At 42.4% G+C, this 16,713-nt stretch overlaps 1 protein-coding gene and 1 long non-coding RNA gene across 7 annotated transcripts in view; one reads left to right on the top strand and one right to left on the bottom strand.

The window, feature by feature from the left end:
* Window positions 1-16,713, bottom strand: part of tbc1d1 (TBC1 (tre-2/USP6, BUB2, cdc16) domain family, member 1) — a 292,458-nt gene that overhangs the window by 45,396 nt on the left and 230,349 nt on the right. For all 5 annotated transcript variants that reach the window (XM_072567442.1, XM_072567448.1, XM_072567455.1 and 2 more), the window contains one exon: window positions 9,199-9,360. In XM_072567442.1, coding sequence (XP_072423543.1) covers window positions 9,199-9,360 — 162 coding nt within the window. The remainder of the gene's footprint in view (window positions 1-9,198; window positions 9,361-16,713) is intronic.
* The window catches only part of LOC140472258 (uncharacterized), a 36,108-nt gene continuing 26,942 nt past the window's right edge, over window positions 7,548-16,713 (top strand). The window contains exon 1 of one of the 2 annotated variants that reach the window (XR_011957569.1): window positions 7,548-7,616. This is a non-coding gene — a long non-coding RNA (uncharacterized lncRNA). Of the gene's footprint in view, window positions 7,617-8,623; window positions 8,726-16,713 lie in introns of those variants that run through there. The other variant, XR_011957529.1, reaches the window with a different exon arrangement.

Raw genomic sequence — 16,713 nt, 5'->3', positions numbered from 1 at the left:
TGCAACTTTCTAGATATAAAAAAGTTTTGTGATTTACATATGAAAGAAGTGAAACTGTCATGGTCATTCTAACAGATGAGAGACTTAACAAACAATCAAGGTATTTTTCAATGTATAATTTTAGTTACATCACACTGTAAAACTTTTGCTATAAATTCTGTGTCTTACAATTGAGTACTCCACAACCACCTGATGAAGGAGCGGCGCTCCGAAAGCTAGTGCTTCCAATTAAACCTGTTGGACTATAATCTGGTAGTGTGTGATTTTTAGCTTTGTACACCCCAGTCCAACACCGGCATCTCCAAATCATGTGATAACAAGGCCTGGCATAAGGAAAGGTTCTAGACTCTTGACGATATTCTGATCGTAGTGCTGGAGATTGGCACACAGATCTACCACTCCATTTTTCATGCATAATTTCTCGTACAACTATTAAATAGGCTTGTAGGGACAATGTTAAAATTGACATGTAAAACAGGATTTGGTATGAGTGAAAATTGTAAATCTACTCATTTCAGTTTCTAGTTATCAATAACCCCAGCTTCCCCCCAACCCCAAATATAAAATCACAGGACTTAGGATCATTTGGCCTCTTGAACCTGATCCACCATTCGCTAAGATCTGATACTAACAGAGAATTCTGGAGAAATTCAGCAGCATCTGTGGAGAGAGATACACAGTGAACATTTCAGGTTTATTTTGACTCTTCAGTTCTGAAGAAACATTAACTTTATTTTTCTCTCCACAGGTGCTGCCAGATCTACTAAATTTCTTCAGCATTCTGCATGTTTGGCTCAAATTTCCAGCATCTGCAGTATTTTGCTTTTATTCAAATGGCTAATCTAGCTTTAGCCTTGACTCCACTTCCCTGCCTGTTCCATAACCCTCCATTTCCATGGTTGATCAAAACATTTTGATGTACCTATCTCAAACTTACCTGATCATGGTGCTAAGATAAGGGGTCAACTTGGGTTCAGTGTTGAGGCCTGTCAGCAATATAAAACATTTTGCAGTCTTCCTTCACATCAAAGATTGACATGTTTGCTAACTGCGCATAATAACATTACGCATAAAAAGTAAATTAAGCTTCTCCAAACAATTTTTTAACCCTTTTTTTTTCATTCCTGTTATGTCACCACATCCATCCAGATTTGAAAGACAAGGTGGCCACAACATGAAAATGGTAGGAATTAAAAGACCAAAATGGGCACAGAGTGACCTGGTGTAATATTACTGCGCTAGTTATCTAGAGGTCCAGGCTAATGCTGGAGAGAAGACTTCAAAACATACCATGGATTTTAGTGGCATTTAGTTTCAATTAATAAATCTGGAAACTATCAGTAATGGTGGCCATGACCACCTGTCATTTTGCGTCCTTTAATTTTAAAAGGAGAATAAAGATGTTGCATTGGCAGTTGTGCAATGCCCTCAAACTTTTCCAGAATCTTAAAGGATATTCCTGGAAGATCATCAACTATCTAATGGCATTGTGGGTCTACCTCCAGCACGTGGACTGCAGCAGTTCGAGGCAGGAGCTCAGCACCACCTTCAAAAGGCAACCAGGCTCAGCAACTGAAAGCTTGCCAGCCAGTGACATCCACGCCCCATATAAATAAGTTTTAAAAAAAAGTGATATAGATATATCTTAAACACATATTCCAGTATCACTAGTTCAAGAGATGATCCATTCTGCATTCAAACTCTAACATAAAAAGAGAAAATAATCGCTGATTCTAAATATAGCAGCACAACCCAACAAGTGATTGCATTGATTAACACAATCAAACAGCCATTGGATACAGACTCAGTAGCTGATTTTATAGTTAGCCTGGTATTGGGAAACAATGGCAATCAGACCGGTGTGTGCCATTCTCCCATATTTATACTTCTATGTCACTGAGGGCAATGGGAGATACAATGCAGAAATTACCAGTCTAAGTTTGTTTCAAATGTTGAGCTCTGTTTCAGTTTCAAATCAAAATATTCACTTTTGAAAAAAAAAGTTGGCACAAAAGCCAAAGAAGTTGCTTCTGCAGCACACTAGAATGTTCACATCAAACATGATTTGGAGATGCCGGTGTTGGACTGGGATGTACAAAGTTAAAAATCACACAACACCAGGTTATAATCCAACAGGTTTAATTGGAAGCTCACTAGCTTTTGGAGTGTCGCTCCTTCATTATCACCTGAAGGAGTGATGCTCCGAAAGCTAGTGTGCTTCCAATTAAACCTGTTGGATTATAACCTGGTGTTGTGTGATTTTTAATTTTGTACACATCAAACATGGCATGGCAGATAATTTATATTTCCAGGTGAAACTGCGAATTTGTTCCCTTTGTATTTTGACATCAAGTATGGTGTATACTTTAGAATTTTGCTCTATCTCCAATCATAGTAAATATTTTGGGCAAAAAGAGTCCTTATTTATTTGATTATTTAGTAAAATTAATGCATTAGTAAAAAGTTAGAATCAATTTAGCAACTGATAACAAAAACAAATTGCTAGAGAAGCTCAACAGGTCTGCCAGCATCTGTGGAAAGAAAGCAGAGTTAACATTTCCTGTCCAGTGACCTGTCTTCAGAAGTAGCAATGTGATAAATCTGATTGAAGGCAGGAATCATTAAATAAACAAACCACTACAGGCAAACACTGCTGTCTCTTCACCCAGTTCCCAAGATCTCCAGCACCAGACAAGCAAAGTGTGCGTCCCACGTCTAACTGGCACTGTCTGCACTTGGATTTGTTTCGACGCAGCTGGATCTGGGCACCAGCAAGAAAGTGCCAAAGCAGATTGACACAGTCCCAAATATTTTCCATCCTTGCCCACCTCAGATTTTCTGAGAGTTTGGTGGTGGAGGGGCAGGGTAGAAAAGGGGAAGAGGGATGCAGGAGAGATGTTTAAACCGGAGTTTTTCAACATAACACTGCACTACAAAGTGTTAGGGGATCAACAGCAGTGCTCTCCAAATGTAAACTGACAATCTTGATTGTTCTGAGAAGTGCTAACAGCAATCACACATTTGCAGGATATACACTTCAGTTTATGGTTTATACTCAAAGCAGAAAATAAATACAAGTAAGTAACAGCAGTATTGCAACAAACGACTGAGGATGCTGGTAATCTGAAAAAAGAAAAACAAAGTGCTGTAGATGTCATGTTAGAGTTCAAAATGTAAACTGGTTTCTCTTTCCACAGATGTGCAGATCTGCTGAGTTTCTCCAGCACTTGGTTTTTATTAAACACAGCCAACAAAAAGCTAAATCAAAACTGTCAAATGTCAAACTCATTACATGGAAATGGAAAAAAAAAGCACAAGGCAAAGATCACATGTGAAATGCTTTTGTCTAACTACATTTAAAGAGGTAAATTTGCAACACGTTAAAAAGAAAACTAGAAATCAAACAAGTTTAAAGCTAAATTCCAAAGTAACAACATGTCCTTCTCCTTCTGAGGAGGAAATTCATGCCTTTTTCTTAAATTAGAAATCCATGGTGCCAAAGTGCAGTGAGCATCACTACTGAGTACTCCAATCTATCACTATGGGAATGGAGAACCAACCTTCTCTTCAATTATCCATGTGGCACATGCAATTTATTGAGTGAAGATGACACAGGACATCGGCACTTTTCTCTTCAGATTTTTTTGATTTTTGACTTGTGGAAAACCAGGCTGTAGTAATCTTGCTTATATTTCTAATCGTTTAAATGAGACTGTGGTGAACAGAGTTAGTGGGTACCAAAACATTCTTTGTGGTTCCATCCGGGAACCTGGGATGCTACTGCAGCAATTTCACCATCACAGAATATTACGGTGCAGTCAGGTTGCAAAGAAATGCAGGGTAAAGTGTATGTTAAAGCAGCAATGAGGTTTTCAAACAGGATTTCAGACCTGGGGGTTCCAGGAGCTGAAGGTGGTGCTGCCAGTGGTGAGTGTGAAGAAGAGGAAGAAGAGGAGCAACATGTTGTTACTTTGGAATTTAGCTTTAAACTTATTTGATTTCCAGTTTTCTCTTTAACGTGCTGCAAATTTACCTCTTTAAATGTAGTTCGACAAAAACATTTCACATGTGATCTTTGCCTTGTGCTTTTTTTCCCCCCATTTCCATGTAATGAGTTTGACATTTGACAGTTTTGATTTAGCTTTTTGTTGGCTGTGTTTAATAAAAACCAAGTGCTGGAGAAACTCAGCAGGTCTGCACATCTGTGGAAAGAGAAACCAGTTTACATTTTGACTCTAACATATATTTTAAGAGATTGTGCCATTTGAACACACCCAAAAAAAAAGTCTCTTAAAATTAGAATCTTCCTCTATTGTGAGTGAAAATACAAAAGATGTTTTAAAGTCACATTTCTGTAGGAAATGCCTGTCAAATTAAGTAAATTTGACCAATAGCAAAATGTCCATTTGTGGCAGTTCTTCCTAATTTAAATACATATTAGAATCATAATTATGAAGCACTTAACAACTCCTTTAGAGCACTTAACTGGTTTCACATAATTCTTATACAGGACAAAAAACATATTTCAGGTATTGCAGATGATACCAACCAGGTCGGATTTACCAGGCTGGGTTCACACTCTACCAATGTGGAAGAACTTTGTTGAGATTAGGATGTTAAAACGAGTAATATTTTTGAGCTCTGCAGTCAAAAATCAATGGATCAAACACGATGAGGTGACTTGATCCTCTAACACAAGGTCTTTTCTGTCCCTTACTTCCCTGTCACTACCACTCTCCACATTAAACACATGTTTAAATTCTTATAACCAACTGGAATGCTGTGTGTTGGGATAGGAACATATTCTTCTCAATATGTCAATGATCACCACTCTGCCTCCACTTTGAATATGGGCCTCTTACCAACTTATCTCTGCTATTTTACCCAGGGCAGGTACTGAATGTGGAAACTCTGCTGCTTTAACTCAGGTCTGGGCTCGTCTTTGATGAGACAGGTTGCAATCTCAGCTGGGGCTGCTGGGTCTACAGGAGTGCTGGCCATCCAATTGGCCAGCAGCTCAATGAGGTGGGACTTGCTTCCACAATGGGGTATCCCCTCACCGTAATAATGCTCTTGCTGTTAAGGGGCAGCTATCACAATGGTGGACAGGCTCACCACCAGATATCAGGGGTCATGTTACCCTATAAAATTCAGAGTGTGCATGCACTCAACAATGGAGATTTTCCATGTACACATATTGACGAGGAACCACACCTTGATATTTTAATTAATCTTGAGTAGGCTTTGTAATAGTTTTAATTGATCGAAATTTCACAGTAATAAGTCAAACTATCTCGAAAATCTCAAGTAGTAAACACAGTGAAACCAAGTCATTCAGACTAGACATGTCCTTGGTTTGATCCCTTGTTAAGGTGAAGACATGAAAATTGGTTTCCAAGCTGAAAGAAAACCACTTGATGGTACTTATTCAACAAAACCTGCACCAGGACTGCATACATATAAATGTTGGGAGATGACAGGATCAGTTTCTCTGCCACTCCGCACCCCAAAACTATCAGTCACACTCACTGATGGCTGGTGTTTTGGGTAAGATACAACAGGATTATCAGCCGTGGAATCACACTTCAGAATAAGTCATTGTTTTTAAAAGGTGAAAATCAGGAAGAGAATCAAAGCACACTCTTGTTATCTTCATTTTAAAAAGCAAACACAGTGGGCTAGAATTCAAAGGGACTGTTGAAACTTGATTTACATTTGAGAATATTAGCACTGTGCTTTTTATAAATGTGCACAGATATTTTAGTGATCCCTAAACTTCTCACACACTGAACTAATTCCAAAATGTTCTATGGACAGTCCCAGTTTTGCTTTGGTTGATTAAACGATCTGTTCACTTCAGGGTCCTTTTCCCAAAAGGAAGTGGAATACTTCAGCTGATGAACCGGCTGCTGCCCAGCAATTACCTCAAACACTCAGCTCTTTCTCCTGAACAGCACTGCCATTAGTCTATCCACCCAGTCCTCTGCAATTGGAAGGAACTTGGACAAAAGGGAAAAATACTTGTACGGCATACCGGTACTTAAACAGCTTTGGAATTAAAAACAATATTCGCCAGTTTCCTATAGTCAAACCAAACAATTGCAACATCCACGTACGCTCACACAAGGATCTAAAACGGTCAGGCAAGCTAGTAACCACAATTTATTTAGCTATAACTGTGTTTCATTTTTGTTGCTGCCATTGCTCATGTAGCAAGATTACAAAGTAGAAGTCGGCTGTTAGTTTTTGAAAATCTGTCAGAAATCAGTTCACGTTTTTTTGCAATTGTATCATAACACAAAGCAACAAGTTAGCCACCTTTTTGCCATTATCAATGAGGAAGAATGTGCTGTTAGGGAAACAGTGTAATGAGTTTTGAATGAAGTCAATTCTCTCAACAAATCTTTTGAAAATATTGAACAGTTGCATTAAAGCACAAAAACAGGCCTCTGACGTTATGGGAGTGTCATGCCCAAAGGGAAATTCAAATTTAAAAAAAACTGATAAGAAACAACAAGGGATAATTGCATCAAAGTCAAACCAAAACAGAATGCAAAACAATTTTGCTCTGCTGCAGCTCTGACCACTTTTTTATCTGACTTTCAGTGATCCCAACCCAATTCCCCTACAGCTATCGAAATAGATAAGAAAACTTATCATGTTCATCTCTGCCACTCCATTCGTGCAAAATCGAGGTAGTGACACTGGCAGAGATGCATGGGTACAGAACAGTCACCCTTGCTCACTGGACGTTGCTAATTCTCACTTGCAGCAACTCCACGGGCATTGGTAGCACTGCCACACCTCACTTTGGTGCCAACCTTCAACCAGAGACCATCAGCAAGCCAACTGGCCACAGATGGCATCAGAATTAAATCTAGCCCTGTCTTCAGTTAACATCCACAAGGCATGAAAAATGAAGATGTGATGAAACAGGTTCATTTACATTTCCAAATGCGCACACACTCATTTATGCTACATGCTTCCATGACTATAGTAAAGCAGAGGGCTTGAATTTTTTTAAAACCTGAAGCCACAAATATCTCACTGGATACTAGTTGAGTGACAATCAAATAGTGATAGGAAGGTTGGCTTATGAAATAGAGAATAATGCAGTCGGGTGTGCTCATCTAAGGTTGCTGCAATTTGGAGTGTGAGATAGTACACTTGGGAAGTTAAGGGATACATATTAAATCGTACGATACTGAAAACTGTAAAGAAAGAGGGGTACATTGGCGATCATAAGATCCAGAATTGACTTCAACCCCAGGGCAATGTGGATTTCAACAGCTTCCTCATTTCCCCTTCCCCCACCTCACCCTAGTTTCAAACTTCCAGCTCAGTTACTGCCTCCTTGACTTGTCCGACCTGCCTATCTTCTTTTCCACCTATCCACTCCACCCTCCCCTCCCTGACCTATCACCTTCATCTCCTCCCCCACTCACCCATTGTACTCTATGCTACTCTCTCCCCACCCCCACCCTCCTCTAGCTTATCTCTCCATGCTTCAGGCTCACTGCCTTTATTCCTGATGAAGGGCTTTTGCCCGAAACGTTGATTTCGTTGCTCGTTGGATGCTGCCTGAACTGCTGTGCTCTTCCAGCACCACTAATCCAGTAAGTAGGTAGATAATCTGGTTAAGACAGCACATGGGAAACTTGCTTTTATTAATCAGGGCACAGAATATTCAAGGAAGGAGAGGAGAGTGAAGCTGTCTAAAATACTAGTTAGAAATGAGAGTAGCGTGTCCGGTTCTGATCATACTACAGCAAAGATGTGATTACACCAGAGAGATAGCAGGAGAGTTAGGAGGAAGTTGCCTGGCCTGTAGAATTTTACATGAGGAAAGAACTAAACAGGCTGTTCTCTTTGGGACTGAAGTCTGAGGGCCATCTGAACTGAAGTGAAATAAAATGATAAGGGCCTATATAAAGTGCCAAGAAAATCCCTATTTCTCTCGATGAGGAGTAAATACCCTCTGATTAAGTAGAAGGTTCATCAGGGATTTCAGAGAAAAGTATTTTGACCCAGACAGTGGTGAGGATCTGAAACTCACTGTTCAATGAGTGGCAAAGATGGAATCCTGATAGCATTTAAAAGGTACTCAGACGTGAATTTGAAGTTCTGAAGCCAACAAGGACAGAAACTTTATAGTTGGAATGCAGGATATAGCTGGATGGCTACTTGTCAGCTGCTAGAAAAATGACAGGCCAAATGGCTTCCTTCCATACTGTAAATTCCTATGATTCTAGGAAGGAGTGTTGTTTTGCATTTGGCTGCGTTTTGCCTGACCTGGCACCACTTAATGCATACAATACTTGTCCAAAATGGAAAATGCTTTACTCCCTGGCAATGGCAATCCTCACTTTGATGATCAACACATGAAGACAAGAAAGCAAGCTTTCATGTTCAGATCAATGCAGCAAGCAAATATTCTGACAATTAGCTGCATTCCAAATTGCCAAAAAGGAACGTCTCAAAATGCTGTCTGCAGAACTTGTGATATTGTGATGTACAGTCCATTAAATTTCACCCTGTATTATAGGTAGCCGTTAATATCTTCAATATAATTCAACTAGGAGTTACCCTCCATTCACTATAGCCATTTCACTCATAGGAGAAAAGTAGCTATTAGTAGAAATAGCTTTGCATAGTGAACAAAAATGAAGATGTGACGAGATGGATTATTGTTGTTTGCAACAGAGGTTCATTGGACTTTACGAACGTAAGTACCTTTCTGGGATCTGGCACTGACGTGGGTTGGATGGGAAACTTCAATAATGCTTGAACAAAAATAAGGAAATCACGCTCGCCGTAAGCAAAAGGAGAATTGTAAGAGTTGGAATGTCTTTCCCATTGACAGAATAGGTCTCCGTAAGCTGGAGGAGCATCATGTGATGGCCCCTCACCATCTCCTGGTAGCTAGGCCCTGCATTCTACCCCAATGCATAAACAAACCTGGTTTCAGGCAATGTAGCCGGCTGAGCGATACAATGGGTGACTGAAACTTAAACTCCAAAACTCTGGAGATTCTGTGTCAAAAGGAATTCCACTATCTTTACATTCAATAAATAGTTAAAATGAATCTGAATTTGGTACCACTAAATGATTCCAACAAGAATCTCATTACTCTGATTAATTAATGAAGCTTATTACATCCATTGTTGATTTGGTAAGTAATAAATATTGGTTACTCACCTTGACCCATAGCTACATGAATAGTCTCCATGTCAAATTTAACTGTTGACCTTGTAGGCACATTGAGCATCTTCTCCCAAACCAGAGTCACTTCTTTCAGACATAAAGTGATTTCCTCATAATCCAGCTTCAGGCGCTTGTTCTGCAGGTCACTTTCTGATGCTACAAAGTAAAAACAGAACTATTTTATATCCCGTCATGAAGACCACTTTCAGACTACCCAACAAGATTATGACAGCAATCCCTTCTCTGGGCTTTGGAGGAATGAGCAGAAACTGTGAGCCTTGCCAGAGATACGCAAAAAGTGTTAGACTGAGCAACCAGATTCTTTCCAATTGTTTGGATCCATAAGCCCTGCCAGCCCCCACTGCTCATTCAAATGGACTTTTATAATGTGCAATCCGAGACAGAGTTTTGGTTAGCATGACGTGCAAGCTTCCTCAGGTTTCAAGCCAACAAGCACACATACTATTCCAAATACTTACTCAGAAATGTCACTTGCTTGCCACCTTCCAGCAGGCTGCTTCCAACATGACTTCCTTTATCTCCAACAGGAAACATACCCCCGCATATTGAACCTGACAGGGCCATCACCCCATCTCCCACACTTCAGGCCATAAGACCATCTGGCCCCTCAAGCCTGCTCTGTCATTCAATAAGATCATCGCTGATGTGAGATTTCTCACTCCCCTTTCCTGTATTTTCCCCATAACTTTTGATTTCCTTAATGGTCAATCAACTACTTATCTCAGCCTTAAATATACACAAGGACTGAGCCCTCTGTGGAAGGACTGCCAAAGACAATCAACCCTCAGAGAAGAAATTCTCCCCATCTTAGTCCTAAATTGCAGCCTCTTTATTCTGAGACTGTGCCCTCTGGTCCCAGACTCTCCCACGAGGTGAAACATCCTCTCAACATTTACCCTCTCGAGCCTTGATAATCCTGTATGCTTCAATACCATCACCCCTCACAATTTTCTAGACTCCAGTGAGTAAAGTCCCACCTACATTCGGGACACCATCCATGCCCTTCACCTTCAAGACTTTCATTTCCCTGGTCCCATACGCCTCACCTTCACCATGAATATCCAGTCCCTGTACACATCTATCCACCACAAAGGTCTCCAAGCCCTCAGTTTCTTCCTCTCACGCCGTCCCAACTAGTACCCTTCCACCGACATGCTCATCCGCCTGGCTGAACTGATCCTCAGCCTTAACTACCTCTCCTTCCAATCCTCCCACTTCCTCCAAACCAAAGGGGCAGCCTATGGGCACGCGCAAAGGCTCCAGCTACACCTGCCTCTTTGTCGGGTATGTGGCCATCCATCTTCTGCAGCTACACTGGCACCATCCCCCACCTGTTCCTCTGCTACATCAATGACTATTGGTGCTACCATATGCTCCCATGAGGAGGTTGAACAGATCATCAACTTCACTAACACCTTTCACCCCAACCTCAAATTCACCTGGACCATCTCAGACACCTCCCTCCCCTCCCTAGACCTATCTACCTTCATCTCTGGTGACTGACTAACCATGGATATCTACTATAAACCTACAGACTCCCACAGCTACCTGGATTGCACCTCCTCCCATCCTGCCTCCTATTAAAAACACCATCACATTTCTCCAATTCCTCCGACTCCACTGCATCTTTCCTGGAATGACCAATTCCGCCACAGAAAATCCCAGATGGCCTCCAACTTCAAAGACTGTAATTTCCCCTCCCATGTGGTCGACGATGCCCTTCAGCAGATGTCTTCTACTTCCCACACCTCCGCCCTTGAACCCCACCCCTCCAATCACATCAAGGACAAAACCCCCTGGTACTCACCTTCCACCCTACCAACCTCCGGATACATCACATCACCCTCCACCACCTACAAACAGACCCCACTACTAGGGTATAATGCCCTCCCCACCCCTATCAGCATTCTGGAGAGACCATTCCCTCCGTGACTCCCTTGTCAGATCAGGACTCCCAACAGTCCTCACCCCACTTCTGGCACCTTCCCCTGCCACAGCAGGAAGTGCAAAAACCTGCACGCACACCTCCCCCCTCACCTCCATCCAAGGTCCCAAGGATCCTTCCACATCCACCAGTACCTCCACCAGTACCATCTACTGTATCCGTTGCAGCCAATGTGGCCTCCTCTACATCGGGGAGACAGAACGCCAATTTGCGGATTGTTTCAGTGAACATCTCTGGGACATCTGCACCAACCAGCCCGATCACCCTGTGGCTGAACACTTCAACTCCCCCTCCCACTTCACCCTGGAAATGCAGGTCCTGGGCCTCCTCCATCACCAAACCCTAACTGCCCGACACCTTGTGAAAAATGCCTCACCTTTCACCTTGGGACCCTGCAACCACACAGGATTAATGTGGATTTCACCAGCTTCCTCATTTCCCCTCCCCCCAAGTTTACCTCAATCCCAAGCCTGGAACTCAGCACTACCCTCTTGACCTGTGCATCATCTTTTCCAACTATCCACTCGACCCTCCTCCCCAACCTATCACCTTCTCCCTCACCTTCATCTACCTATTGCATTCCCAGCTACCTTCCAACCAGCCCCACCCCTCTCTCATTTATCCCTCAGCTCCCCCGCCCCAACACTGGCTCACAAGTCTCATTCCTGATGTAGGGCTTATGCCCAAAATGTCGATTCTCCTGCTTCTCTGATGCTGCCTGATCTGCTGTGCCTTTCCAGCACCACACTCTTGACTCTGATTTCCAGCATCTGCAGTCCTCACTTTCTCCCAACCTGTTTAACCTTTACTCATAAGACAATCCTTCCGTACCCATCGTAGTGAATTGCTTCCAATAAAATGATATCTTTCCTTAAGTAAGTGACCCACCGTACTCCAGATATGATCTCATCAGCACCTTTACAATGGCAGCAAGACTTTTGTACTCTTATACACCAATCTTTTTGAAATATAAGCCAACATTCCATCACTCTCACTCTTCCCCTCCATGAGGGCATTGATAAGGATCCACTCTGCTAGTCTCCATATTCAAAATACCATTCTCCACCATTTCCACCACCTCCAAACACATTTTCCCTTTCCCATGACTGTCAGCAGCATCCAGCAAGGACCATTCCCTCTGTGATGCCCTGGTCACTCCATCACACTCAACAGTTCCTTCGGCACCTTCCCTTGCAAACACAAAAGGTGTAAACACTTGCCAGTTCACCTCCTCATTGTCCAAGGCCCCAAAGACACTTTCCAGGTGAAGCAGTGTTTGAATTGCTGCTTTTAATTCAACCTGCTGCATTCACCCCTCACAATGTGACCTTGTGTACACAGAGCCAAAACACAGACTGGGTAACCACTTTGGGGAACACAGCCATTTTGTCCACAGGAATGATCCTGACCGGTTTGAAAAAAAAACACCTTGCTCTCATGATAACATTTCAGTCCTTAGGCCTGCAATGTTCCTCCAAAGCACCACATAAACTCAAGCAATAACTTTTCATTCCTCACTCAGGCCCTCTACAGTCTTGAGGGCTCAACGGTGAATTCGACAACTTCAGAGCCTGACTGCATGAGGTCGGTTCTCCAGTTTTCTTACATTCTCTCCCTCCCCCAACACAACTTGGCCTTGTTTGTTTGCTCTCAGATTACAGAACCCACTGTCTCCCTTTCACACATTAATGTACACCCATTTTATATCACTTTTTCTCCTTCATTACCCTTAACAACTCCTGTGCCTTTTGTACTGGGCCTTTGGCAAAAGTATAAATAAAACCCATACTCTAACCCCTTTCAGTTCTGAAGAAAAGTCATGGAAATGTTAAATGCGTTTCCCTTTCCACAGAAACTGTCAGATTGGCTGAGCTTCTCCAGTATTGTCTTATGTTTGTTTCAGATCTTCAGCATTTTGCTTTAATAGAAAAACATACAGTTCATATGCAAATAATTGAATGTTCCTTCATTAATTTATTGGTAATGTTTTGTATTATTCAAATGTTGCACAATACAGAAATGAACATTGTTAGAACAGTCACTGATTTGTCATTATTGTTATTTTATTCTTTTACCAATTTTGGTTTGGAGCTGTGAACTGAGTTCAAGATGATCTTTGTACTGTGAGCAGCAGCTGGTGTCAAAAATAAACAGACCAAACAAGCTGTTGTCTATTTGTGGGACCAGGTCTCAAAGTTAACTGCAGGTTAGTCTTTCATCAAAAGATTCCACAGGTTCTCCGACACCAAGGGAGAGCATTGATTAAACAGATAGTAGATGTTTGTCCATGAACGAAGTCAGTAGCTGAGAGTTGGTTCCTGAAGTCTGGCAAACATCTTGTGCTCAAGCAGATGGCAGCTGTTGAATGGTAACTGGAACCTGGTGGAAATACTGTCGGCATGACAGGGAGAGGCCAGAGTTTTGACCAAATTTTGGACTGTGTATTTTTACTGGGAAGAGGAATTTGGCTGTTGACGCTACAACTCCCTGCCTAACCTCCCATTATCAGCTCCTGAAAGTTCAGAAAATAGAAACTAAGTATTACTGACTTCTTCATGTGAGCTAAAAAGGTGGGCCTGGTCAACATCTTCAGAAAATCAACCAAGGAACAATTATCGAGGTCTGTGGAATAACACATCATAGGTGTTCAAAGTTTGTGAGAAGATTTATAGGTCGGGTGCTCGTTGTTGTGGTTCTGTTCACCGAGCTGAAAATTTGTGTTGCAGACGTTTCGTCTCCTGTCTAGGTGACATCCTCAGTGCTTGGGAGCCTCCTGTGAAGCGCTTCTGTGATCTTTCCTCCAGCATTGATAGTGATTTGTCTCTGCCGCTTCCAGTTGTCAGTTCCAGCTGTCCGCTCCAGTGGTCGGTATATTGGGTCCAGGTCGATGTGCTTATTGATTCAATCTGTGGATGAGTGCCATGCCTCTAGGAATTCCCTGGCTGTTCTCTGTTTGGCTTGTCCTATAATAGTAGTGTTGTCCCAGTCGAACTCATGTTGCTTGTCATCTGCGTGTGGGGCTACTAAGGATAGCTGGTCGTGTTGTTTCGTGGCTAGTTGGTGTTCATGGATACGGATCGTTAGCCGTCTTCCTGTTTGCCCTATGTAACAACACAAACTAACACACAACAGAGGACACCATAACACATACATGGGTTAGAAACCTCTCCCACAGACACGGAAGGAACAATACTGGCCAAGGGACTTAACTATAACCACAGGGACGCCAAGACAGCAGACTTCCTAGCAGCACTAGAATGCACACTCAAACAATGGACTATTGAAGAGACACAACAAACAGTGAGACGAAGTATCATACCTCTGATAACAAGGAAAAGACAAACACACAACCTCAACACCAAGGAGAGGGAAGCACTAAAATCACTAAGAAATGATAAGAACATAATCATACTACCAGCAGACAAAGGCAGAATGATGGTCAGCCTGGACAAAACAGAGTACACCCAGAAAGCGCAGCAACAACTTGCAGATAACAACACCTACCAAAAGAGGGAGTTTGACCCCACCCCACAGCTCACCAATGGGATAAACAATACACCGAGGAACCTACAAAAAAAATGGACTGATAACCAGGTTTGACCTACAGAGAATGAAACCTGATAGCAACACCACCCCCAGATTCTATGGACTACCTAAAGTGCACAAACCAGATATCCCACTCAGATCCATAGTATCACTACCAGGGACACCATCACACAAACTGGCTAAAGAACTACAGCAGAAACTGAAACACCTGATCAGCGGATCCAGACAATCTATACAATCGACACAGGAATTCTTGGACATCATCAGAAATATACACATAGACAAGGAAGAAACTATGGTCTCATTTGATGTAACAGCACTATTCACCTCCATCGACAAAACACTAGCCAAAGAAACAATAGCCAACCTGCTGGACATACAGAACAGACAACATGACGGGGAACCTATCAACAAAGACGGCATACTCAAACTACTGGACCTGTGCCTCACAACACACTTCACATTCAATAACCAAATATACGAACAAAATCAACGGCACACCCATGGGCTCACCCATCTCTGGACTCATAGCAGAAGCAGTAATGCAAAGATTAGAACAAACAGTCTTACCGCAAATTCAACCCAAACTATGAGTCAGATATGTTGATGACACCTTTAATTATTCCTGAAGAAGGGCTTATGCCCGAAACATCAATTCTCCTGTTTCTTTGATGCTGCCTGACCTGCTGCACGTTTCCAGCAACACATTTTTAACCTTTGTAATTATTAAAAACACAGAAATAGAAAACACACACTGGATCATCAACGCCACACTCACAGGAATCCAATTCACTAGAGAGGAAGAAAAGGACAACCAACTCCCATTCCTAGACGTGATGGTACAGAGAACACCGAACGGAGAATTCACCACAAAGGTTTACAGGAAAGCCACACACACAGACCAAGTCCTGAACTACGAAAGCAACCACCCCAACACACACAAACGAAGTTGCATCAAGACACTATTCATTTGGGCCACAACACACTGCAGCACACCAGAACTGCAAAAAGAGGAAGAAGAACACCTCTACAATGTATTCACCAAAAACAGATACCCCTGCAATTTCATCAACAGATACCTAAGGAAAAGACAACGGAATGAGGACATGCCACAACCCAAAGGACTAGCCACATTACCATACATCAAGAACATTTCTGAACTGACAACCAGACTACTACGACGACTAGGACTCATAACAGCACACAAACCAACAGCCACTCTCAGGCAACAACTCACCAGGACAAAGGACCCGATACCCAGCATGAGCAAAACCAACATAATGTACAAAATCCCATGCAAGGACTGCACAAAATACCACACAGGACAAACAGGAAAGCAGCTAACGATCCGTATCCATGAACATCAACTAGCCACGAAACAACACGACCAGCTATCCTTAGTAGCCACACACGCAGATGACAAGCAAGAGGAGTTCAACTGGGACAACACTACTATTATAGGACAAGCCAAACCAAGAACAGCCAGGGAATTCCTAGAGGCATGGCACTCATCCACAGATTCTATCAACAAACACATCGACCTGGACCCAATATACCAGCCACTGCAGCAGACAGCTCGAACTGACAACCGGAAGCGGCAGAGACGGGCCACTATAAATGCCGGAGGAAACATCACCAGAAGCGCTTCACAGGAGGCTTCCAAACACTGAGGATGTCACCTAGACAGGGGACGAAACGTCTGCAACACAAATTCCCAGCTCGGCGAACAGAACCACAATAACACTTCATGAAAACCATTTAAGTAATCTAGCCAGTTATTTTACACATTCCTTAATTGTGTTAGTTTGTCTGTCTACCTTTCGTATGAACATAGAACAATTCGGCCCTCGATGTTGCACCGACCTGTGAAATCATTTAAGCTCATTCCCCAACACTATCCCATCATCATCCATGTGCTTATTGAAGGATTTCTTAAATCTCCCTAATGTGGTTGAATTAACTACATTGGCAGGTAGGGCATTCCACGCCCTTACCAC

Source organism: Chiloscyllium punctatum, chromosome 1 (genome assembly GCF_047496795.1).
Source record: "Chiloscyllium punctatum isolate Juve2018m chromosome 1, sChiPun1.3, whole genome shotgun sequence".
In the NCBI taxonomy this organism is placed as follows: Eukaryota; Metazoa; Chordata; class Chondrichthyes; order Orectolobiformes; family Hemiscylliidae; genus Chiloscyllium; species Chiloscyllium punctatum.
Note: the sequence above shows the minus strand (reverse complement) of the source record. Positions and strands in the feature narration are given on the sequence as shown.